The sequence below is a fragment of the Cetorhinus maximus genome, chromosome 19 (assembly GCF_964194155.1).
Source record: "Cetorhinus maximus chromosome 19, sCetMax3.hap1.1, whole genome shotgun sequence".
Taxonomy (NCBI): Eukaryota; Metazoa; Chordata; class Chondrichthyes; order Lamniformes; family Cetorhinidae; genus Cetorhinus; species Cetorhinus maximus.
In genome coordinates, this window is record NC_135897.1 from 15616440 (window position 1) to 15643669 (window position 27230).

The 27230-nt window shown below is 47.0% G+C and overlaps 1 protein-coding gene across 1 annotated transcript in view; it reads right to left on the minus strand.

The window, feature by feature from the left end:
* Positions 1–27230, minus strand: part of LOC144693664 (ephrin type-B receptor 1) — a 540104-nt gene that overhangs the window by 41466 nt on the left and 471408 nt on the right. Inside the window, exon 12 of the mRNA XM_078563531.1 lies at positions 22978–23193. Within this exon, the coding sequence (XP_078419657.1) occupies positions 22978–23193 (216 nt within the window). The remainder of the gene's footprint in view (positions 1–22977; positions 23194–27230) is intronic.

The window sequence follows — 27230 nt, forward strand, 5'->3', positions numbered from 1 at the left end:
TTCTATCCCAATGTGTCTTGGGACATTTTATTACATTAATAATGCTACATAGTGTCGGGCATGGCCCAGTTAGCAGCATTCTTACCTCTGATTCACAAGGCTCCTGGCTCAAGTCCCACTCAGGGCTTGTGAGTAAAAATCAAGGCTAACACTCCAGTGCAGTATTGAGGGAGTGCTGTACTGTTGGAGGTGTGGTCTTTCAGAAAGATGTTGAACTGAGGTCCTATGTGCCTACTTGGGCAGATGCCAAATATCCATTGGCACTATTTTGAAGTAGAACAGGGGAGTTATCCCCGATTGCCTGGCCAATATTGATCCCTCAATCAACATTACAAAAAACAACAGATTATCTGGTCATTTTGACATCGTTGTTTGTGGGAGTTTGCAATGTGCAAATTAGCTGCACCATTTCCTACAATACGACAATGACTATACTTCAAAAAATACTTCATTGGCCAGCTGGTAGTTGTAAAAAGCACGCAAAAACTTCAAGTCCTTTTTAAACATATGTAGAAGGTTTTATCATTACCTTAAAGATGTTATATAAATCATAGGTATCTATACATTGCTTTGCTCTGCCTTTGTTATGCACAAGAGACTTTCCAAGCATTCTGCTGTGGAGCAGAATGAATCATGCAGTGCACATCCCCTATTGGTAATGTGCAGGAGAACAGGCCTCGCTGATGGGATCGGGAGCCAGTTTACCCTGTGAGGGACCAACAGCTGATTCAAGGGCAGCATTGTTGGAAGAGCAGGAGCAGCTTGTTGAAGGTGTCGCCTGAGCAGACCAAGGGAGTGAGAAAACAAAATGTTACAACCGGCACTTTAGACTGATGCCAAGGTGGAAATGCAATCCTGCCTTAAATTTAGCAATAAGTAGGATTGGAGGACATTCTAGTCTCAGCTTGCAGAAGGTGAGAATAGAAATTAGATACAAGGATTTCAGGTTGGGGAAATAAGATTCATAGGGATAGAAACCAATCATTTTGTGGTTACACCAAACAGTTAATAATAGTTTGGCAGCACCCATTTTGCAAACTGCCCAATTTTATTTAACATTGAATTCTCTGCCCCATAAGAGGAGAGGGATTAAATTTTCCCATTAGGAGCCACTGGCTGAGACACTGAGTTGCCCCACTGCATCTCCTGAACACGGGTAATTATAATTAGTGACAGCAGTTTTCTGGCAGGTGGGATACCTTCAACAGTATGATCAGGAAATCGCAGTGCCACCCTGGATGTTACAGCAAGTTCTCGCTGGCACAGGCATTATTTATTGGTCATAAAACTTGAGTTTGACATAGCTGGAAGGACAAGGGCAGCAGATAGATGGGAACACCGCCACCTGGAAATTCCCCTCCAAGTCACACACTATCATGACTTGGAAATATATCGCCGTTCCTTCACTGTCGTTGGATCAAAATCCTGAACTCCCTCCCTAACAGCACTGTGGGTGTACCTACACCACATGAGCTGCAGCAGTTCAAGAAGGCAGCTCACCACCACCTTCTCAAGGGCAATTGGGGATGGGTAATAAATACTGGCCCAGCCAGCGACACCCATTCTTATGAATGAACTTTAGAACTATGGTGGAGGGAAAGTTTAAGATGGTGCAAGGTTTGTCAATCAAGTGGGCTGCTTTGTGCTGGACTGTTTCAAGCTTCTTGGGTGTTGTTGGAGCTGCACTCATCCAGGCAAGTGGAGAGTATTCCATCACACTCCTGACTTGTGCCTTGTAGATGGTGGACAGGCTTTAGGGAGTCAAGAGGTGAGTTACTCACTACAGAATTCCCAGCCTCTGACCTGCTCTTGTAGCCACAGTATTTATATGGCTAGTCCAGTTCCGTTTCTGGTCAATGGTAACCCCCAGGATGTTGATAATGGGGGATTCAGCAATGATAATGCAATTGAATGTCAAGGGGCAATGATTAGATTCTCCCTTGTTGGAGATGGTCATTGCCTGGCACTTGTGTGGCATGATTGTTACTTGCTTTTTTAAAAAATAGATAGCCTTTAGCTAACTTCTCAATTCTGTCCTTCATTCTGTTAAGCTGTCTGAGCAAGTTAGTTTGATGGGAGTTGTCAAATTCATTTCCATTCAGGCTCTTTGAGCATGTCTTTTCTAGGGCCATTCTGCTTCCGCATTTCCTCAGTTGCAATAGCCAAACTGCCTCTGAACTCTGATTTGTTCAGAGAGAATAAATAAGACTTCTAACCATGGGTGTGAAGTATTTATCAAAATGGAGACAAGCCATTGAACTTATAGTCAACAGCACCAAACTATTATCTTTACTATCTCTGGTCAACATTTTCCCTCTAATTAGTAGGAATACACCCAATTTTAACCAGGGGTGGCAGGGGGAGAGGAGTGAAGTGTGTATGGGGGAGGCAAGTGCAGTGAGGTGTGGGGGAGGACAGTGCGGTGTGTGTGTGGGGAGGGGAGTGTGGTGTGTGTGGGGGAGGGGAGTGCGGTGTGTGTGGGAGAGGGGAGTGTGATGTGTGTGGGGGAGGGGAGTGCGGTGTGTGTGAGGGAGGGGAGTGCATTGTGTGTGGGGGAGGGGAGTGTGATGTGTGTGTGGGGGGTCAATGCAGTGAGTGTGAAAGTTAGAGTGTGCAGTGTGTACGTGGGTGGAAGGGAGTGCAGTGAGTGTGTGAGAGAGGGGAGTGCGGTGTGTGTGGGGGAGGGGTCGGCGGTCTGTGTGGGGGAGGGGAGTTTGGTGTGTGTGGGGGAGGGGAGTGCACTGTGTGTGGGGGAGGGGAGTGCGGTGTGTGTGTGGGGGAGGGGAGTGCGTTGTGTGTGGGGGAGGGGAGTGCGGTGTGTGTGAGGGAGGGGAGTGCAGTGTGTGTGTGGGGGAGGGGAGTGCGCTGTGTGTGGGGGAGGGGAGTGCGTTGTGTGTGGGGGAGGGGAGTGCGGTGTGTGTGGGGGAGGGGAGTGGATTGTGTGTGGGGGAGGGGATGCGGTGTGTGTGGGGGGGAGGGGAGTGCGCTGTATGTGGGGGAGGGGTGTGCGTTGTGTGTGGGGGAGGGGAGTGCGGTGTGTGTGAGGGAGGGGAGTGCATTGTGTGTGGGGGAGGGGAGTGTGGTGTGTGTCGGGAAGGGAAATTTGGTGTGTGTGGGGGAGGGGAGTTTGGTGTGTTTGGGGGAGGGGAGTTTGGTGTGTGTGGGGGAGGGGAGTGCAGTGTGGGTGGGGGAGGGGAGTGCAGTGTGTATGGGGGAGGGGAGTGTGGTGTGTGTCGGGAAGGGGAATTTGGTGTGTGTGGGGGAGGGGAGTTTCGTGTGTGTGGGGGAGGGGAGTTTGGTGTGTGTGGGGGAGGGGAGTGCAGTGTGTGTGGGGGAGGGGATTGCGGTGTGTGTGGGGGAGGGGAGTGCGGTGTGTGTGTGGGGGAGGGGAGTGCGGTGTGTGTGTGGGGGAGGGGAATTTGGTGTATGTGGGGGAGGGGAGTGCGGTGTGTGTGGGGGAGGGGAGTGCGGTGTGTGTGGGGGAGGGGAGTGCGGTGTGTATAGGGGAGGGGAGTGCGGTATGTGTGGGGGAGGGGAGTGCGGTGTGTGTAGGGGAGGGGAGTGCGGTGTGTGTGGGGGAGGGGAGTGCGGTGTGTGTGGGGGAGGGGAGTGCGGTGTGTGTGGGGGAAGGGATATGGGTGTGTGTGGGGAGGGGAGTGCGGTGTGTGTGGGGGAGGGGAGTACGGTGTGTGTGGGGGAAGGGATATGGGTGTGTGTGGGGGAAGGGATATGGGTGTGTGTGGGGGAGGGGAGTGCGGTGTGTGTGGGGGAGGGGAGTGCGGTGTGTGTGGGGGAGGGGAGTGCGGTGTGTGTGGGGGAGGGGAGTTTGGTGTGTGTGGGGGAAGGGAGTTTGGTGTGTGTGGGGGAGGGGAGTGCGGTCTGTGTGGGGGAGGGGAGTGCAGTGTCTGTGGGGGAGGGGAGTGCGGTGTGTGTGTGGGGGAGGGGAGTTTGGTGTGTGTGGGGGAGGGGAGTGCAGTGTGTGTGGGGGAGGGGAGTGCGGTGTGTGTGGGGGAGGGGAGTTTGGTGTGTGTGGGGGAGGGGAGTGTGGTTTGTGTGGGGGAGGGGAGTTTGGTGTGTGTAGGGGAGGGGAGTGCAGTCTGTGTGGGGGAGGGGAGTGCGGTGTGTGTGGGGGAGGGGAGTGCGGTGTGTGTGGGGGAGGGGAGTTTGGTGTGTGTGGGGGAAGGGAGTTTGGTGTGTGTGGGGGAGGGGAGTGCGGTCTGTGTGGGGGAGGGGAGTGCAGTGTCTGTGGGGGAGGGGAGTGCGGTGTGTGTGTGGGGGAGGGGAGTTTGGTGTGTGTGGGGGAGGGGAGTGCGGTGTGTGTGGGGGAGGGGAGTGCGGTGTGTGTGGGGGAGGGGAGTTTGGTGTGTGTGGGGGAGGGGAGTGTGGTTTGTGTGGGGGAGGGGAGTTTGGTGTGTGTAGGGGAGGGGAGTGCAGTCTGTGTGGGGGAGGGGAGTGCGGTGTGTGTCGGGGAGGGGAGTTTGGTGTGTGTGGGGGAGGGGAGTGCAGTGTGTGTGGGGGATGGGAGTGCAGTGTGTGTGGGGGATGGGAGTGTGGTGTGTGCGGGGGAGGGGAGTTTGGTGTGTGTGGGGGAGGGGAGTTTGGTGTGTGTGGGGGAGGGGAGTGCAGTGTGTGTGGGTGAGGGGTGTTTGATGTGTGTGGGGGAGGAGAGTGTGGTGTGTGTGGGGGAGGGGAGTGCGGTGTGTGTTGGGGAGGGGGATTTGGTTTGTGTGGGGGAGAGGAGTTTGGTGTGTGTGGGGAAGGGGAGTGCGGTGTGTGTGGGGGAGGGGAGTGCGATGTGTGTGGGGGAGGGGAGTGCGGTGTGTGTGGGGGAGGGGCGTGCGCTGTGTGTGGGGGAGGGGAGTGCGGTGTGTGTGGGAGAGGGGAGTGCGGTGTGTGTGGGGGAGGGGAGTGCGATGTGTGTGGGGGAGGGGAGTGCGGTGTGTGTGGGGGAGGGGCGTGCGCTGTGTGTGGGGGAGGGGAGTGCGGTGTGTGTGGGAGAGGGGGGTGCGGTGTGTGTGGGGGAGGGAGTGCGGTGTGTGTGGGGGAGGGGAGTGCCGTGTGTGTGGGGGAGGGGAGTTTGGTCTGTGTGGGGGAGGGGAGTTTGGTGTGTGTGGGGGAGGGGAGTGCGGTATGTGTGGGGGAGCGGGTGAGGGCACAAGGAAAGCAGTCCTGATGGTGCCAACATGAGGCCTGCGCAACACCTCTTCCTGAGCCTCACTGTAAAATTCCAGTGCTGACTCTGCTGATGTTGGCAGGGAGTTCACTGAGTTCAGCCGGAGGGAACGCGAAAATCATGCAGTTGCATGATTAAAATTGTGGCTAAACAGAACATTTAAAGTAACTCTTGTTTTCCCGAACATTTGCTGTGGAAAAATGATTAAAGATTCCCAACTATGAGCAGTGCTGTTTTACTGAGGGAAGAGACCATAGATCATTAATTGTGTCATACGGAAAGCCTCGTGCACAACACGTCAAAATAACACAACTCTGTTTTTCACACTGACAGTGTTTACAGTCCAAACTCAATCTCAGATAGCATTGTGATTAAACATTCCCACCTGAAGGTATCTGTACAAAAGGTGCAGGAGTTTTAACAGAGGTTAATAAAGCGATCATCCTCCTACACAATAATTAGAATCCCAACACACTGCACCATCCAGATCATGAATGTCTTTCATTCGGAGTTGAAGTGCTAACTTCAGTGTTACTTGTTTGTTTCCTGCCATCATTTTCAGCTTCCTTCTCCCCTCTTCAATGTTGGTGACATAATTGGAAAATCTTCCTTCACACATTACCCAATCTTCTAATCTTTGCTGTGCTCATTAACAAACCCAGGAACATTTCCCCAAACGTCACAACAGAACAACGAATTTTGGATGTGAAAGTAATCAATCTGGCCTGGGAACAGGAGAGATATCAGGACAGTGTTTCAACCCTTAACATAACCCAGAGGTCCCATGTGTGCTGGTCACATCTATAATGATTGGGAGCAATTATAAGACCGCAACCTGATTGACTTCTGGATACACATTTTGTGTAATATAGCTTTTGACACCCTTTGACAGTTTTAATTAAAAACGGTTAAACTGAAAGAATCTCAAGTAGGTTTTAACAGCCGATCCCACCTGCTGACTTGATCACAGCCTTGCTCTCCAGTATCAGTCTAATACATCTATGAGCAGATCTCTCATGGCATTGCCCATAGTGAGTCAAAACCAAAGTGTGACTGGAAGTGTGTGCTATACACAGGATTTCCAATATTTGACTATTATTAGCAGTTAATGTGGGGCGATTTTGTCCCTTTTTGTGTTGGAGGCAGCTCTGCACAATTACTGACTGTCGAGATGCATGTAAGACATGAGACCAACACGTGAAAGGATTAATACTCAAACAGTCACTGGAGCAGATTCACATCAGGAAGGAACCTGTAACGAATTATGGGTAAATGCAAGGTACCGTGCACAGCACAAGCCTTCAAAATTTGAAAAGTCTGCGAGCTGTTTTCTAGCGATCTGGAACATGCAGGCTAATGGTTTCCACTAGAATCCTCCATCCCTTTCAGTAATTTGAAACACTACAGGGAGAAGAGCTTAGTAACACTAGCCAGGGCCTTCATGTCTGTGGTAATTAAACCCAGCCATGACAGAGCTCCTGGGTTGATTAGGTTGCGAAGTATGTGGGGAAGTATCGGCCATCCAAAAGCGATTCTAAAGGACAACAGTGTGTTCTTAATTATTAGCTAGATGGAAGGTGAGATTTGCAATGGAATTCTAAGACACGAAGGCTGCAGTCTCACCATGTGTCGCTGTGTTAGAAAGTAGCTGTTGATTAACACTTCCCGCATCCTGCTGTCAATCACGTTCTTGAACCACAGAATGATAGTGGGGCTTTTATATCATAACACGTGTTTTGTGTCAAGTCGGAGTTAAAAATTTGCCTTTCAGATTGAAAAATAGCTGAGTGATACCAGCTGTGACTAGGTAGGCTGATTCTGGAGGCCCTAATCTAATATGGATGGCATGTCCTTCATTGCTTGTAATGCCAACTCTACATCACAGCACTGGGGAATATTCAGCTGTGCCCTCTGTGTGCTGTCACTCACTGGGTATGGGACTGCATCCTGATTATTGCCTTCTTACATTCAAGGATCATCCGCTGTCTGGAATACTAAGATGCAGGGACACCAAAATCAAAAGCAAGAGATGGGTGGTTTATGCTTTCAAGGCAATATTCCGAGTAACAACATAAGAATTCTTCATTTGGAAAATTGTTCAGATGTCAAGAGGGCCACTAATGAGCCATAAAGATAAACATCTCACTAAGACCGACATGTGGGGGCCAATATCAACAATTGTCTAATATTGTTCTGACTTTACCATAGAAAGGGCTTCATTGTAATATTTGTGAGTTTGAGTTCCCATATCCAAGTGATGTGTCAACAATTCTGAACAGATGTCTGTTCAAGGGGTGATAAAATGTTTTTAAAAATCTATGCGGACTGCACTCCTATGCTGATGCAGTGAGTAATGTTGGCTTTTCTAGTGAGTAACTCAAAGCCAGTTTTGTCCCCAGCATCAGAAATGCTTGCATGGAGACGTCAAGTATAATTTTTCAACCAGGACGTGAGTGGATTAGAGAAACTCTATGAGAGAGAAGGGGAACAAACTCAAATAAATTATCAAAAAGCAAAAAATCTTTAAATGAGCTGTGTGGTCTAGAGCAATCCACACTGGGCAAAACTGAAGAGAAGTTGAAGGAATTGAATTCACAATGAATATGACATTTACATGTAATCTCCCGGTATGTGCTCTGCTGAGCAGAATTAAACTAACCCCATTTTCCTTAAAAGATCCGAAATACAAGTTAGACCTAAACCCCCAGTAAAAGAGGATCTTGCATTATGTTTCATACAGTGGACTCCCTTGGCCCACCTCTGTTCATTGCATTGGCTTCAGGGATGAACAACTCTGAGGCTAAGTTTCACCTTTACTTCAAACAGTAAATATGTAGAATGAATCACTCACATGTTATACAGCCCACCTAAGTTTCATTCCCACTGATTTCAACTGAAGTGCAAATCTAGCAGCTTTGATAGTGTATCTGAGGTGTGTTTCACTAGTTAATGTGTCACAATGAGGGTGAAGCAATGGCAATCAGTCAAAGTCCACAAAGGACCATAGGCATCTCTCTCCATTCGAGAGAGACGATGGTTATATATACTCGAGGGGCACCATTTCACAAGCGTCGGGAAAGGGGACAAGGCAGGGCCTCCTTGAACTACCACAGCCAGTACAGGGATTGACCTCACACCATTTGCATCATTCTGCTTCACACTCTAGCCAGGTGTCCCCCATTAAAGCATGTTGTAACTACAGACCCAAAGTGTATCACAACTGGGGGGGGGGGTCTACCATAGATTTCAGTGCAAACAGTTGTCATTGCCATTGGTACAACGAGGAGTAATGGTTCTCTAGTCCATTCAAATGCTTCTTGTTAGACACAGCGACACCTCAAGTTGCTCAGCCTTGCAAACATGGAAGGGTATTATCCTTCTACCAGCCACTCTTTATGTTGAACCAAGGTTCTTAAATGTCAGGGTTCTACTTGTTACCTGCTTCCCTTGCATTTAATATTTGGCATGTACTTTGCTGTTTGCTGAAAGAATTCTTCATCAGACAACTGCCATTTCAGTTTTACTTTCTTTAACGTTTCAAAAGTTAAGACTGGGAGTTTGTAACATGCTGGAGCCTGCACCATGACATTTCTGTTAAAGTCTGGGAATCTATGCAATGTAAGAGAGAGCTCAAGATCATAGTATCTGTGAGTTTTACTGGAAATGCTTCATTTTTGCTAATTTTTGAGGAGATGGGAGTAGAATTGTTGCAACAATTTCCCCCACCTCCTTATTATTTTCTTCTTTGAGGGTTTTGCCTTTGGCTCAGTGAGCAACCTTTTTGTCAGAAGGTTGTGGGTTCAAGTCCCACTCCAGCAGCCTGAGCACAAAATCTAGGCTGACGCTCCACTGCAGTACTGAGTGAGCACTGCATTATCAGAGGCACCATTTTTGGATGTGGTATTAAACCGAGGCCCCGTTTGCCCTCTTAGGCGATCCTAAAAGATTCCATTCATTCAGCAGGGAGTTGTCTCTGGTGTTCTGGCCAGTGTCCTGTCCCCCATTCAAGATCACAAAAAAAAAATCATCTGGTCATTACCTCTTGGCTGTTTGTGGGATCTTGCTATGTCTAACCTGGCTTCCTCATTTCCTACATTACAATAGTGGCTATAAATACTGCAGTTGTTTGGTAGTACAGAATTTGCTGAAAAGAGAGACACGCTGTTAAAACTTTTCCACTTGTAAGAATACCAAATTGTAAAAGGAACAACAATTTATACTGCATGAGAAGCGAGTGCTGATTGGTTGGCAAACAGGCTGCAATTGATAGAGGTGTTGCCATGGAGAATGCACCAGTAACTGACAACTGACAGTTAACTGTCAAGCTTTCTTTAAATTCAAACCAGGCAGGTTGACTCTGATTGGTCAAGGCATTAGCCTAGGGAATGACTGTTCCCTAAGCTCTTGTTTAGTTGAAAAAGGTGTAATGTGTGTACATGCTCCTGTTGTCTGCAAATAACAGGGGCCTTTGTGCAAATATATGTAGCTTCTAGCACACCTAAGTGAGCCACACTGCAAGTCCAATTGATAATCTTAAATTGGTTGTCAGTGTAATTCTTAGCACAATCAATTGTTGTTCCCTTTACAATTGGGTATTCTTGTGAATTGTCCTAATAAATGCACGACTAAAAGCTTCAAAAGCATGTCTTTTTTTTTAAGCAATAGTGACTATACTTCAAACCTACCTTTGACTGTCTTCATTGGGAAGAAAAATTGAACCATGTTGGTAAACCCAAAACTTTTTTTTGTACTCCAACTGAAGTTAAATTTTACCCCAATTATTACCCAACATCTTCATATTCAATTTGTGGCCTCGGTATTTAAACTGCTCTTTTCCTCCAACTCACAGGTGCTATTGCCACAATGGTTGTATATTTACCTTGCCATCTCATTGTATAGTGACTGACTGAAGCTTTTGCAGTGCCAGCCAATACACATTAATTAAAATCCCAATCACTGAATGGGGGTGGGGCACAAAGGGATAAAGAGGTGGTAAGGCAAAATGTTTATGACATGACAAAAACAGAATTACCTGGAAAAACTCAGCAGGTCTGGCAGCATCGGTGGAGAAGAAAAGAGCTGACGTTTCGAGTCCTCATGACCCTTCAACAGAACTGAAGTATAGTTAGGAGAGAGGTGAAATATAAGCTGGTTTAAGGTGGGGGGCGGGGGGAGAGAGAAGTTGAGGGTGGGGTGGTTGTGGGGACAAGCAAGCAGTGATAGGAGCAGATAATCAAAAGATGTCACAGACAAAAGGATCAAAGAGGTGTTGAAGGTGGTGATATTATCTAAGAAAAGTGCTAATTAAGAATGGAAGGCAGGATACTCAAGGTACAGCTCTAGTGGGGGTGGGGTGGAAAGACTAACAAGGTATTAGTTGTAGATTTAAAAATAATGGAAATAGGTGGGAAAAGAAGAATCTATATAAATTATTGAAAAAAAACAAAAGGGAGGGGGAAGAAATGGGGTGGGGATGGGGGGAGGAGGAGTTTAAGATCTAAAGTTGTTGAATTCAATATTCAGCCCGGAAGGCTGTAAAGTGCCTAGTCGGAAGATGAGGTGCTGTTCCTCCAGTTTGCGTTGGGCTTCACTGGAACAATGCAGCAAGCCAAGGACAGACGTGTGGGCAAGAGAGCAGGGTGGAGTGTTAAAATGGCAAGCGACAGGGAGGTTTGGGTCTTTCTTGCGGACAGACCGCAGGTGTTCCGCAAAGCGGTTTATGACATGGTTTACTGGAGCCAAAGTTTGGAGGTTTGTAAATTGAAAAGAAGTTTCACATTGTGTTGCTCAGCATCTTGAAGGGTAAAGCGCCAGCACACAGACTTTTAAAAAAAAATGATTCCAAAGGAATTTTTATTAGCTTTCAATATCCTCTTGTTTATTTCTGTCTTTGTGTCAATTCATTTTTCTAAAAAGTAATTTAAATATTTGCTTTAGGCACCATCAGGGGAATTAGCTAAACGGAATTACAGAGTCAAACAGTGCCTCAGGAGTTGAATTAACAAGCAATTCAAACACCATGTCTGCTGCAGCCGTCCAGATTAGCGATTGTATTCCAATTGATGTTAATCCATCCTGTTTACATCAGGGATCTCAGTAACTCTTCCAGCCCACGTTCCCCAACAATGTCATTGTGATGTGCCATTTTGGCCTCATTCTGCCTGTTTTAAATGATAAAAATCCGTATTCTATGCCATCTCTTATTAGGAATATATAGCTTGCCAGTGTGGTAACATATTAGAAGAGTCTTCCCTGAGTGTCTGAGCGAGTTGTCTATTTCTCAGTGTGGGGGAAGATGGAAGCATTTATCCAGCTGCCTAGCCATTCAACTAGTGTAACCTTGGGCTGCTTTTCTTGTCTGATATCTCCAACCCCAATTAAAGAAGCACAGGCAAACCTGCGGGTTTACCTATGTGAACTGAAAACTTTGTTGCTCTAAAGGGGAGGTGGTGGTGTAGTGGTAATGTCACTGGACTAGTGATCAGAAGCCCAGGCTAATGTTCTGGGAACAGGGATTCAAATCCCAGAACAGCAGTAGGTAGAATTTCAATTCGCTTAATAGATCTTGAATTTTTTTCAAAAAAATAGCTGGTCTCCATAATAGTGACCACAAAAGGCCAGGAATTGCCTTGGCACTGATGAAGGTACTTCAGGGCTAGTTGTTCATGCAGACAGAGTTAGCTTGTGTCACAGGCAGTTAGCCATCTGCTTCAAGGAATATCAGTTACTTCCATTCCCGGAGTGAAACTAGGGCACGGATATTTACAAAGAACATGTATAGAGCTCACACACATTAAGAGTTGTACACATGACATACATTAAAAATGACCTACTATATACAATGAGGAAACAAATACCCTTTACATATATTACCATGTAACAATGTACAAATAAATACACAAAATATTCACTGGATTTTACATCGGGTTACTCATTCATTGAGCGTGAAATAGGAGTCTCCCAAATGACAAACAAATTAACACAGGCAACTCTTATGCAAAACATGAAAGCCAAATGAATCAGCAATTCAGAGATTTTATAGCTAAACTTGGTGCCAGAGTAGTAAACCTTACTTAACTAAGCTTAAAGCATATTATTCTATGTGCTATATTAGAATTACTTGCAGGAGATTCCCTGAAGGTTCAAGTGGGTAGCTGAGTTTAACAATGCAAGACAGTCCAAGCTTTGATCTGTGGGTCTGAACTGTGAAGGAAGTTGGAGTACTGTAACTGGTCACGTTGTCCCTGGGTTAGGGGGGAGAAATCACCCAAAAACAAAAACAGCTAATGAAAAGTTTGCCATTATCTCAAGTGCGTTGGAATACTAAGGGATGGAAGTGATGCTTCACCTTTGCAGACCTTCTGTCACATTCCGTCTGGAGTGTGATGTTATGGGTACCACACCTCAGGAAGGAGATAGTGCTCATGTAGGGTTTTTTAAATTATGAAGGCATTAGATGGGTTAAAGGAGAAAGACTTGCATTTATATAGCGCTTTTCACGACCAAGAAATGTCTCAAAGCGCTTTACAGTCAACAAAGCACTTTTGAAGTGTAGTCACTGTTGTAATGTAAGAATGCAGCAGCCAATTTATGCACAGCAAGCTCCCACAAACAGCAATGTGACAATGACCAGATAATTTGTTTTTGTGACGTTGATTGAGAGATAAATATCGGCCAGGACACTGGGGAGAACTCTGCTTTTTTTGAAATGTACCACAAAATCTTTTATACCCACCCGAGGGAATGATAGGGCCTTGGTTTAACATCTCATCCAAAAGATGACATCTCCGACAGTGTAGCACTCGCTCAGTGTTGCACTGGAGTGTCAGCCTCGATTTTTGTGTTTCAGTCGAGGAGTGGGACTTGACCAGAATCTTGTGACTCAGGAGGTGAGAATGCTACCAACTGAGCTGCAGTTGTATAACACAGAACATCTCTTTTCTCTGGTGGGGCAATCCAGAACAAAGGAGCATAATCATAAATTTAGCACTGAGTCATTCAGGAAAGAAATCAGGAAGAAATGTTTCACACCAAGGTAGTGGAAAGTTCTTCCCCAAGAGGAATGAAGAGGCTGTGGATGCTGAGACAATTGACATTTTGAAAACAGATTGATAGATATTTGCTGGGTTATGGGATCAAGGGATATGGAGCAAAGATGGTTAAATAGAATTGAATAGTGGAGCAGACTCAAGGGGCTGAATGGCCTATATCCTGCTCCTGATCTCTATTCAGTAACCAGAGTAAAGATGCTGATGGTGTAGTTATTGATTGGTTGGTCTGGCTATAGTGCCATTTCTCTCAGCCATTCTCAAGCGGGCTGTGAAACACAACTGAAAAAGGTACCAAAGAGCAACCATGAAAGTGAATCCCAGGATCTGTGGAGGTGGTTAACATTTCAGGTCAATGGCCTGTCACTAGAGAAGTTTTGTGTTCTGATCAAGGGTCATCAACCTGAAACATTAACTTTGGGTGGAATTGTCCCAGGTTTACACTAAGTGAGGTGGTGGGCAGGACAAAGACAGTTTTACCCGTTGGCCGCGGTGGTGGCTTCTCACAGCGTATCATCCCAATCTGACCTCATTAATCATGTATTCCCGGGAAACACGCAGTTTTGCTGGTGGGCAGCCTCTGATTCACTAACCACACGGTCACCTTGCCTCTTCCTCATGCCAGGCACCATATCAAGTGCAGCTGCTCGCACACCTCTCAGTGCTTCCAGCCCAGGACTGCTGCAAGGAAGACAAGGTCGAGAAAGGCGAGAAGACTGCAGCCCCGATTCAGTGCCACTTCCCTGGAGTGCCTTTTTGATGTGATGGAGACCCGCCATGATATCCTCTACCCCCACTCTGGCCACAGGAGGGGCAGCAACATCACCAATCCGGCATGGGAGGTGGTGGCAGCGGTGGTCAGCCCTGCAAGAGATGACAGCCACCCAGTGCCAAAAGAGGATGAATGATCTCCTCAGTTCCACCAGAGTAAATCACTCTTCTCATCACTCCCAACTCACACACCCATCACACATCCACAGGGCCCTCACTCACTGCCAGCTCAAGGGACATCACCATTCACTCTCACACACACCTTCATTGTCCTCATCCCTTCTGTGGCACCACTCACCACCCACATGCCAGGCATACTTATCATCTGGTCTGGCAGGCGTCCTGCTTATACTCTCTCCATCTGTATCCATGCAGGACAAGCTGGCACACAACAAGAGGGAGAGGTTGCAGACTGATGGAGGAATGCCTGAAATCAATGCCCTCGCACACTTTGAAAATAGAGTCATCCTGCTAGACGGTGAAGATCTGGATCATTCCTGTGCTGACGGTGAGGTCGGTGCTGCTCTACCAAGTGAGGATCCAGCAGTGCAACATCCATCAGATAACCATGCTGTGAGTGATGTGTCCTGTTTCACAGGCCACTGCCATGGACTAATTATCTCTCCTTGCTTTCGCTGGCACATCTGGGAAACAGCTGAGGAAGTCCACGACCCAGGGTCTCGAGTCAAGCCCTGAAGACACCTTGGAAGAGGAATCCGATGAAACCCTCCTTGAAGTCCCGTCACAGCCTCACCCACACCCTCCACCAGCGCAGAAATATACATCTCTATGGGACCAAACTTTAGAGTAGCCTCGGGATCATGATCTGGTGAGCACATCCCACTGTCTAATCCACAGCAGGCGGAGACAGGGACTTCCCAGGTCCCCGGCACTCAGAAGAGTGCTAGAGACCAGAAATCTGCTGAGTCCGAGTCAGATGAGGAGCCTCTGGACTCGGTCATGTCACAGTTGCTGGGGCTGCAAAGGCAAGCTCGGGAACAACAGGAAGGGATGTCCGCTACACTCCTCAGATTGCAAGGCACGATGGAGGAGTCTGTCTGCCTTCAGGCTGAGGTGATAGCGCCAGCATTGCAACGCACCGAGGTCAACACTGGTAGGATGGCGGCCGCCATGGAGACCTTGGTCCTGGACATCGGTCCTGCACTGCTGCACGGGCTGAACTCCATCGCAGGGGCCATAGTTGGCCTCCAACAGTGTCAATGTGAGAGGGATGTGGGGCAGCTCGATCTCACTCCAGCTACCCCTTCTCCTCAAGGAGTCAGCCAAAGGGAGGAGGATCAGCAGGTGCACATCCCGGGGCCATCCACCCAGGTGATTCCAGGAATGTCCAGCCCATCAGAGTCCCCTCTTCCTGTGATCCCAGCAGCTCCAGCTTCACAGGTTGAGGAGGGTGTCACTGCCACACAGTAGGACCCTGAAAGCAGGCTGAGGCTTTCCACATCTTGGCCCTCCAGAGGACACCCATCAAAGTCATCACAGTCAGGGCGTCGCAGTCAGCAGGCTGCCTCCACCTCCGCTGTGGATGTCGGGGGAGCATCAAGACGTATTATCAGGGTTAGGAAGGTTAAAAAGATGTAGTTTCACAGCCGGTCCACGGGTGCTGAACACAATCACATAACGTTCACTATTGTAAATAAACTCCCAAGAATGTCTCCCTGCCTGTGGTTCCTTGTTCTGATGACCAGTGTTCCTGTCACACAGATGTGAAACCTTGGTCCCTGCACAAGATAAAGGCAGGTGTCTCAGTCCAGGGCCTCCTCCCTGTGCTTTGTGTAACTTTCCCAGCACACTGATGGTGCATCTTCACTGTCACTGGTCACATCAGTCATGCCTGCACCTCGATGGGGCTTGTCATTGCTGCCAGAATGCCCTGGGCCAGCGGCACAGAGTTCCATCATTCTCTCTGTGTGTTCTCAGCACCTTGAGGTGCGACTGGCCCCCGTCTCATCGGCATCTGTGTCCGGAGGCAGTGTGGTCCTGAAGGGTTCAACTCACGAAAGATGCCATAGGATCAGGAGAAGTTAAAGTTTCCCCGTTGCATCTCCATGATATGACTCTGTTCACGTGCATGTTAATGCGGCTGCGCCTGAACTGTCTCAGCTGTGGAGGAATGGTCACTTTATACAAGTTTTCCCTCATGCTTGGCCGCTTCCCTCCCTCCAACCCTGCACATGCTTGTGCACTACCATTAACCGCAAGGCAGCCCTTGCCCACTTGCCCCCGCCCCCCAACTTGCCTCAACCGCAGTGAAGCCCTTGCCCCGGCACCACCCTGTCATCAGCCGGAATGTGCGGTGCCTAAACCTTGAGAGGCGACCCTCTCGAGCGCTGCACAACGTTACTGTGCACTCACCTCCATGTTTCCCTTGAAGTGCAGCCCGACAGGTGCACACCCTATAAATGCTGTTGTGAAACCCGTCGGTGTGCAATCATGCTGATGGGCTCGGATGATCCAGCGTGGGGGGGATGACTCCGGCGAACTGGGCTTATAATGATATGCAGATGTATTACAGTGAAGTTCCCAATGTGTGGTGGAGGGAAATGCGGCCCGCCATTGACGGGCAAAGCGGACGATTGCAAACATGTTTCCCAACGTCGTCAAACAGATTTTTGGCCCTCCCGCCATGTTGTCCACTCACACCCGCCATGACACCAGACGCCAGTGGGCACGGAAAATACCACCCATTCCTTTCTCCACAGATGCTGCCTGACCTGGATATTTCCAGCATTTTCTGTTTTTATTTTAAATTTCCAGCATCCGCAGTATTTTGCTTTTGTATGTGTGCCTGAGTAACCTGGCATTCTCCTCAGGAATCAATTCAGAGTGAGACAACTTCAGCTTGACAAACCCACTTGTTCCCCATCTCCAGTTGGCAGAGAAAGGTCAATATTGACTTAATATTGGGCATGGTTACTGGATATTTGATCTTGCCTAGGCTCTGTCCTTTAGTAACATTGACTGGAAAAGCATACAATCAAAGTTCCCTTTACACCATAATTAGAAAGGCAGTAATGCAATTTGTTTGATGATGGAGAAAAGATTGGATGGTACACTGGGTCCAATCCCCTGTCAGACCTGGTCTAAATCCAGCCCATGGTAATGAAGTGATGTTTCCCTCTCTCCACCAGCAATGAAGGACCTATGCACCAATGGGTTTAGTTAGCTGCAGCTCAGCTCATACAGGGCACAGATTCACAGCACAGTCCTGGCAATGATTCAGCGCTAAAGCCATTAGTCAATGTGAGTGAACACAGAAGCCATTTTGGCAATCCTGCAGGGACAGATTGGTGGGGTGCTGTGGTGACAGATGGAGCATGTTGTCAGGGGGCTTCACTCTGAACCCAACCTGAGCCACACCTGACCAGGGAGTATTTAATACTGAATCTTGGGTAACAAGTACATCAAAATTACACTCTGAAAATTAGTGCCTGCACTACAATGGGCACCTGTGACCTTGACACTGTTATCAGCAAGTCACCAAGCCTTCTAACTACCTCTGTGTCCAGGCAGCCTAGTTGGTCTCAGGATTAATTGCTTTTCCACTTCAGTAGTTGATTAATTATTAAAAGCGGTCAGCTTCTTCTGTTTTAGCCAAACAAAAGAGCAGAAGGGAAATAGTCAAAAGCAAGAGATGTGCTCTCTCTATCTCTCTCTCTCTTGCTTTCAGGCAATAGTACTTATATCACTGTCACTCGTTGACATTGGTATGCATCAAGTAGGCAAAGCAAACCTCTCATATTATACAAGGACTGACACCCTGACTCGCTTGGCTGCGCGCTGTCATTTCTTCACACTAGATAGAGGTGTTCAGTTTGTATCATTCTACAACCTGTCAGACACAGCTGGCAAAATACTCCCAACAGTGTTCTGCGTGTTTGGTGTATGGTGTATGTGTGTATGTGTGTAGCATGTGGAGAGGTGTGCGTTTCTGTGTGACAGTGGTGTGAATTTGTCTGCACTCACACTTCCCTCAACAGATCAATACATTGATTGGTTTGTTTTTGTGTACAGGTTATGTGTATGGTGTTCTTCCTGCTGTTTTTTTTCATTTGGAAGCCTAGCTGACTGAAGCACAACAGAAGCAGCCAGGTGGCAGGCATTTAACAATGATGTTGAAGGGTTAAGATGTGTTACACTTCTGACAAAATTCCACGATAAGAGGTCTGGCCTTTTCAATGTCAGGTTTGAATATATGCTGATGTAAGTACTGGATCAGTGAATCTTAAGATGCTCCTTAAAACCTGTCTCTTTGAGCAAGCTTTTGGCCTTGATATCTCATCATTGCTACTTGTGGGATCTTGCAATACTGTTTAGCAACTTTCCTATGCAGCACCTTGGGATGTTTAACTATGTAAAAGATGCTATATAAATACAGTTTACTTAAAAAGAGTTTCTCTCTCCTGCACAAAGTCCACAGGTGGGTTGTTCAATAAATCAGGAGGCTCCTATGTTAAGGTCATCTCTGGATGAAAGGAATACCTGAAAGGTGATTAGGGAAAAGAAAATGGGTGCTGGGGGTAAATCGAAATTTTCACAGCTGAGATTGATAGGTTTTTGCTGGGTAAAAGTATTGAGGGATATTGAGCCAATGAGTTGATCAGCCATGATCGGACTGAAGGGTGGAACAGGCTCGAGGGGTTGAATTGTCCACTACTCCTATGTTAGACATTCTGGTGCAGTAATGCGGTATGTCACAGGGTGACAAAGGGGTGATTCATGCTTTAGAGAGCTAACTTATGAAGGGAAATTACTGAATTTAAGATGTGCAATAGAAAAAAAACACAAGTCTGCATACAGTGGCGTCAGGATTTGACCAGCCCTACAGTATCCACCTGAGAGGGCAGCTGAGAGATCAGTTGAATGTCTCACCTGAAAGACGGTGAACATGCATTGGACAATTATTGGGACAATGGTTTTATCAATATGTAGCATTTAAACATGACAATAACTACCATAAGTGGTTCCAAATGCTTCATTTTATCAGTTCTGTGTCTGAGCTTGGATGCTGGTGAGATGTCAGAAGTGAGGGCTGTGGGGGTTATCTCTAGTCCCCAGTAATTATTTTTACTCAACAGTAATAGGATTGTAGAGTTGCCAAAGTATAAACAAGGCATGCAAGTTTTCAGGGTGAGAGGTGTTTTCAGGCAAAATAATGTGGCTGGCATCCCATGTTAACTGCCCATCAATAGAATGATAGTCCTTCCTGTAGAAATGAGCTTCCCCTCCCACAAAGTTTACTTCACCTCAGCCTAGCAAGATATCATTCTAATCCTTTCCTCATCATTTAATTATCCAGCTTCCACTTAAATACATCTATGCCACTTACTTCAACTGCTCTATGTAGTATTGACCTCCACGTCCTAACTACTTTCTGCGTCTTTTTTTATTTGTTCATGGAATGTAAGCATCATTGACAGCATATATTGCCCATCCCTAATTGCCTCTGAGAAGGCATTGATGAGCTGCCTTCTTGAACTCCTGAAGTCCATGTGGTGTAGGTACACCCACAGTGCTGTTAGGAAGGGTGTTCCAGGATTTTGACCCAGTGACAGTGAAGGAATGGCAATATTTTTCCAAGTCAGGATGGTGAGTGGCTTGGAGGGGAACTTGCAGGTGGTGGTGTTCCCATGTGTCTGCTCACCTTGTCTCTCTAGGCAGGACACATCGCAGGTTTGGATGGCACTGTTGAAGAAGCCTTGGTCAGTTGCTGCAGTGCATCCTGTGGGCAGCACACCCTGCAGAACAGAGAGCTGTTGGTGGAGGGATTGAATGGTTAAGATATTGGATGGGGTGCCAATCAAGCAGGCTGCTTTGTCCTGGATGGCGGAATGCTTCTTGAGTGTTGTGGGAGCTGCACTCATCCAGGCAAGTGGAGAATATTCCATCACACTCCTGACTTGTGCCTTGTCAATGGTGGACAGGCTTTGGGAAGTCAGGAGGTGAGTTACTTGTTGCACTATTCCTAGCCTCTGACCTGCTCTTGTAGCCACAGCATTTATATGGCTTGACTGGTTCTGCCTCTGTTCATTGGTGGCTTCCAGGTCATTGATGATGATGAATCTGCCAATGGTAACTCATTTGAACATCAAGGAGAGGTGATTATGCTCTCTTATTGGGGAAGGTCATTGTCTGGCATTGGTGCAGCACGAATGTTACTTGCCACTTATCAACCCAAGCCTGAATGTGTCCAGGTCTTGCTGCATGCGGACAAGGACATAAAGGAGTTTCTCCTGAATTCTTTACTGGATTTATTGGTGACCATCTCATGTTAATGGCCGCTAGCTTTGGACTCCTTCACAAGCTGAGACTTCTTTTTTAGGGTTATTCCATCGAATACTTTCATAATTATAAAGACCACTGTCAGGTCACCCCTTGCCCTTTTCTCTAAAAGTTGACAAGCCTTCTGAGCAGAGAAATGGAGAGCCTATTACACTGATGCATAGTGGACATCAACTGAGGATGCTCAGAAAAAGCTGGTGCATAAGAGTTCCAGACTGTGGTCAATTTAACATCCAGTGCCGAAGCTGTGCCCATGTTGAGATAACGTGTAATCTATGGCCAGCAGCTGGTGCAACTCTCTTGTTGGGTCCAACCTCTGCATTCACTGTTATTAACACAGCAATGTAGTAACAGCTTCAGGCAAGAGAATTCATCTAGCTCGCCTATCTCCAGGGTCTGGAGCCCAGACAGCTGAAGACATGGCCCCAACGATAGGATGAAAGGGGCTGATGTACAAGTCAAAGGAAAGAAAGAAAGAAAGACTTGCAGACTCCTGAGAAACTTTTTACCCAAACAGTGAGAATGGAAAAATTCATCCCAGATAATAAACATCCCTCAGCATTGAATATATCACAATCAGAACAGGGCATTGTTGAATCGTTTGAATGCAATGTATGATGATTTCCAGCACCAGCAACCCTCTATGGTTTGGTATGTATGGGTGGTGGTTAATTAAGTGAAATGTAATGAAACATGGGGATCATATGCAGCTGACAATGTTACCTTCTAATTAAAGCCCATGTGTATTCATTCGTTGGCCTGATGTTTCTGTTAAGTTATACTGCGCTTTTCACAGCTTTTCGCCTATATTTGGTCAAAGCAGCACAAAAAGCTGTGACATTTTCAGCATAAATTCAATTTTTAAAAATTGCACAAAAGGTTGCAGAAATTTAATTTGTACTAGTTTAAAAAAACATTAAACTAGATGCATCCCCGCCCACAAAACTAACCATGCCCCAGACTAAATTAATCAGCATGGTGAGTTGGCACTAATTGAGCCCCATTGCAGGCCTTCGAAGAGACTCTTAAAATGAGGCACATGGGCATTAATAGGCACCTGTTAAAATTTTAAAAATATATTCTTTTTAATTAACTAGGAAACTGAATACTGTACACCAATGAACCAAGTAAATGGTTCTGGATGGTTTTTTAAGGTCATTTTCACTTCTCACGGCTGCCGGACTAGGCACTGATTAAAAATATTTGCTCTTTTGCGATAAACCCTTTTCCAGCTGTGTTAATAAAACTGCACCAGTTTTACCACTCAAACATAGCTCAGAATATATTTTTTAAGCAACATTTAAAGAAAATTATGTTCTAAAATGCTGCCTCAATGTGATGGTTCAAGGCAGATTTTGCATTTGTTGACATGCAAATGAGTTTGAGTGAAAATTGAGCAAAGAAAACACTTAAAACAGACATAACTTTGGTGCAATTTGAACATAGATGGCTGATTGTGCCCAAGGCAGAAACTTTACCCCATTATGTAAATTGGTTTATACTCTTAATAAAGGAGCTGACTGAAAACACAACAGACACCCATAGACCTTTAGCCTAAGGGAAGAATCACACACATGTTACTTAGAGCAGCTAGCTACTACAACATCCCTCCCCTTCTACAAGATAAACTGTGCCATTCAAATGATTTCAGCTTGTCAGGCGTGTTGTGATATGATGACATGCACTTTTAAAGGGGCGTATCTCAAACCACTGTCAATCATTACTACCTCGACAGGATGTGATTTATTAGTCCCATGACTTGTAGTCAGTCTGCAGGCAGCAGTAGTCAAGATTAGACATACTATACTTAGTGTCCCAGTTAACCTTACCTGTAGATAGTCTTATCTTCAAATAAAGAACCCACATTATTGTTTCACCAATCTCTGTGCACGATTGGTACGTTTATGTTGAAGAGAAGAAGAATGTAACAAGGAAGACTATTAGTCTTCTATCTATTTGGAGCCCAAGATATCTGTACGTTTCAAAGGGCTGAGGGATAAAAAAGAGTTACACTTATCTAGCACCGTTTGAGAGTTCAGGGCACCCCAAAGCACTTTCAAGGCAGTGAAGTGTAGCCACTGTTGCAAGGTAGGAAACAAGGCAGCCAATTAGCACACAGCAAGATCCCACAGTGGCAATGAGATAAATGACCAGGTGATCTTTTTTAAAAAAAAATTACTTTGATTGAGGGATAAATATTGACCAGAACACCAGGGAGAATCCCTGTGAATTTCTGGAAAGTACCTTGTGAGCATTTACATCCATGTGAGAGGACAGATAGGGCTTGTCCCACAGATGGGACCAACAAACAGCAATGGACCAATGACTATAGAAGACATGAGAAACACCCAGATATTCTACATTTGCTTCCACAATCAGCCAGCAATCCTATGTGAGGCTGGTGAATTTGAGTTTAGACAGGTATTGTACTACCAGCATGCTGTTTTCACTCCCTTGTCATATTCTCCCTAGAGTTCTTTTGCATTTTTCTGAATGCATCTGAGTATATTCAGACACCCTGCACACAGGTGAGCAGGATTGATGGCACTAAGAGCGGTTGTGAAGGGAACCACCATCACTGTGCTGACTCTCTGATCTACACTCCTCTCGAGTGGAACCACCCCCCACTCCCCAGGTTTGTTCTGTTGTCCCAGCTGATGCAGTCAATGTGAAACTCGGACTTACCAGAGAGCTAGTGTAGGTGGGGTCTGAGGTGTCATCCTGCAGGTAGCGTGACAGGCCAAAGTCTGACACCTTGCACACCAGGTTGCTGTTGACTAGGATGTTGCGTGCGGCCAGATCACGATGCACGAAGTTCATCTCCGACAGGTACTTCATCCCGGCTGCAATACCCCGCATCATTCCCACCAGCTGGATCACTGTGAACTGCCCATCATTTTGCTGTGGGAAATGAATAAATTCATTAGCACATGATTGGGAGGTTTTCAACAAGAAAAGACAAATCTGAAAGGGAGGTCTTTAATGCAACAATGTGAGGAGAGCACAAAGGAAAAACACACAAATGGCTGACTTCACCTCAGCTCCTCTTCCATCAAATATTACAGCTTCCCCACTGCTCTACCTGGAATTCTGGAATCTTTGCTGGGGTATGGTTTCATCAGTACTGTGCTGTTACCACATTCAAGGGAGTACTGACAAGCTATTTAATTCTGGAATGCATCTTCCCCTAACCTAACCTCATTCTCACCCATGTGCATGTGACAAAAGTGAAGGCTTACTGTCTGGAGTTTAAACAAAGAGCTTCACTCACAGGTGTTCTGTCCTATCTCAGCTCAATCCCATTCCAACAGATTCCATTTTTGCCGGAATGGGAAGGGGCGGGGGCGCGGGGTGTGACTCACATATGAGAGAAACACCAACTCAGCAATGCTAAGTTCTTATAGATTCAATTTTTGCTGGCCTTATCCTACATTGCAGTAGTTAGGAATTTTTAGTGTGATGGATATGTGAGAGAGGCAAACCTGAACTCCTTTCTTTCTCACTGTTTGTCATAAGTAGAGGCGTTTTAATTTTTGAAATAGGCTGTCCCAGTGGCAGGACGGACCCAGGCGGTACAGTGGTATACACTCAGCGGGGAGGTGCCCTGGGAGTCCTCAATATCAACTCCGGACCCCTTGAAGTATCATGGCACCAGGTCAAACATGGCAAGGAAACCTCCTGCTGATTACCACGTACCGCCCTCCCTCAGCTGATGAATCAGTGCTCCTCCATGTTGAGCATCACTTGGAGGAAGCACTGAGGGTGGCAAGGACGCAGAACGTACTCTGGGTGGGGGACTTCAATGTCCATCACTAAGACTGGCTCGGTAGCACCACTACTGACCGAGATGGCCGAGTCTTAAATGACATAGCTGCTAGACAGGGTCTGCGGCAGGTGATGAAGGAACCAACAAGAGGGAAAAACATACATGACCTCATCCTCACTGACCTGCCTGCCGCAGATGCATCTGTCCACGACAGTATTGGTAGGAGTGACCACCACACACTCGTCGTGGAGACGAAGTCCTGCCTACATGTTGAACGTACTCTCCATCGTGTTATACGGCACTACCATCATGCTAAATGGAATAGAGTTCAAACAGATCTAGCAATTCAAGACTGGGCATCCATGAGGCTTTGTGGGCCATCAGCAGCAGCAGAGTTGTACTCAAACACAATCTAATCGTCCAATATATTCCCCACTCTACCATTACCATCAAGCCAGGGGATCAACTCTGGTTCAATGAAGAGTCCAGGAGGGCATGCCAGGATCAGCCCCAGGATATATCTAAAAATAAAGTGTCAACCTGGTGAAGCGACAACACAGGACTACTTGCGTGCCAAACAACATAAGCAGCAAGTGTTAGACAGAGCTAAACGATCCCACAATCAACAGATCAGACTTAAGGTCTGCGGTCCTGCCACATCCAGTCGTGAATGGCGGTGGACAATTAAACAGCTCACTGGAGGAGGAGGCTTCACAAATATCCCCATCCTCAATGATGGAGGAACCCAGCACATCAGTGCAAAAGGTAAGGCTGAAGCATTTGCTGCAATCTTCAGCAGGAAGTGCCGTGGGTGATCCACCTCAGCCTCCTCCGGAGGTCACCAGCATGTGATATCAAGAAACAGCTGAAGGCACTGGATACTGCAAAGGCTATGGGTCCTGACAATATTCCGGCAATAGTACTGAAGACTTGTGCTCTACAACTTGCTGCGCCACTAGCCAAGCTGTTCCAGTACAGCCACAACACTGGCATCTACATGGCTATGTGTACAATTGCCCAGATATGCTCTGCACGCAGAAACCCGGCCAATTACCGCCCCATCATCAGTAAAGTAATGGAAGGGGTCATCAACAATGCTGTCAAGTGGCACTTGCTTAGCAATAGCCTGCTCACTGAGGCCCATTTTGGGTTCTGCCAGGACCACTCATCTCCTGACCTCACCACAGCCTTGGTTGAAACATGGGCAAAAGAGCTGAACTCCCAAGGTGAGGTGAGAGTCATTGCTTTTGACATCAAGGCCGCATTTGACCAAATATGGCATCAAGGAGCCCTAGCAAAACTGAAGTAAATGGGAATCAGGGGGAAAACTCTCCGCTGGTTGGAGTCATACCTAGCATAAAGGAAGATGGTTATGGTTGTTGGAGGTCAATCATCTCAGCTCCAGGACATCACTGCAGGAGTTCCTCAGGATAGTGCCCTTGGCCCAACTATCTTCAGCTGTTTCATCAATGACCTTCCTTCCATCATAAGGTCAGAAGTGGGGATGTTCACTGATGATTGCACGATATTCAGCACCATTCGCGACTCCTCAGATACTGAAGCAGTCCATGTCCAAATGCTGCAAGACCTGGACAATATGCAGGCTGGGCTGACAAGTGGCAAGTAACATTTGCGCCACACAAGTGCCAGGCAATGACCATCTCCAACAAGAGAGAATCCAAACATCTCCACTTGACATTCAATGGCAGTACCATCACTGAAACCCCCACTGTCAACATCCTGGGGGGTTACCATTGACCAGAAACTGAACTGGACTAGCCATATAAATACTGTGGCTACAAGCGCAGGTCAGAGGCTAGAAATCCTGCGGCGAGTAACTCACCTCCTGACTCCCCAAAGCCTGTCCACCATCTACAAGGCACAAGTCAGGAGTGTGATGGAATATTCTCCACTTGCCTGGATGAGTGCAGCTCCTACAACACTCAAGAAGCTTGACACCATCCAGGACAAAGCAGCCCGCTTGATTGGCATCACATACACAAATATTCACTCCCTCCACCACCGATGCACAGTAGCAGCAGTGTGTACCATTTACAAGATGCACTGCAGGAATTCACCAAGGCTCCTTATGCAGCACCTTCCAAACACATGACCACTACCATCTAGAAGGACAAGGGCAGCAGATAGATGGGAACACCCCCACCTGGAAGTTCCCCTCCAAGTCACTCACCATCCTGACTTGGAACCACATCACCATTCCTTCACTGTCACTGGGTCAAAATCCTGGAACTCCCTTCCTAACAGCACTGTGGGTGTACCTATACCACATGGACTGCAGCGGTTCAAGAAGGCAGCTCACCACCACCTTCTCAATGGCAATGAATGCTGGACCAGCCAGCGAAGCCCGCATTCCGGGGATGAATTTAAAAAAACACATTGCTGTTGGTCTGGACTCACATGTAGGCCAGACCAGGTAAGGACAGCAGATTTCCTTCCCTAAAGGGCATTAGTGAGCCAGATGGGTTTTTACAACGATCAACAGTGGTTTCATGGTCATCATCAGACTTTTAAGTCCAAATTCTTATTGAATTCATCATCTGCTGTGGTGGGATTCAAACCCAGATCCTTAGAGCATTACCCTGGGTCTCTGGAATACTAGTCCAGTGACAATACCACTATGCCACTGCCACCGCCTCCCCTGTGATTGTGTGTGTGTGTGTGTGTGTGTGTGTGTGAGGGTGTATGAGAGAGAGCATGTGAGTGTGAGAGCATATGAGTGTGGGTGTGTGAGTGTGAGAGTGTGTGCGTGTTCAACAGCTTTGCATTTCTCATGGAATCATGGAGCAGAGCAATCAGCTGAACGTCTCTAGCCTGAATTTTTACTCCCGAGTCAGATGCCCAGAGTTAGGAATTTTCCTGACTCCCCAAACCCAAATTGGGAGAAACTGCCCCAAATGGCCTGAATTTCGCCCTGACACGATGGATGCTAAATGGAGTCAAGCCCGCCGCTAAATGGAGTCAAGCCCGCTGCCCCAGAAATGCCGTGTAGGTGACCACAGTGGTAGTTGAGTTCTGAGGCAGGCTGTTTAAAAGTCCGCCTTTGTGCCCTGGGATTTTTTGCTAGTTATAATAAAAACAGTAATGCTCTCAACCCTCACGCACTCCCCATTCATGCCACCTCATGCCCCACACCCACCCACCCATGGCCTCT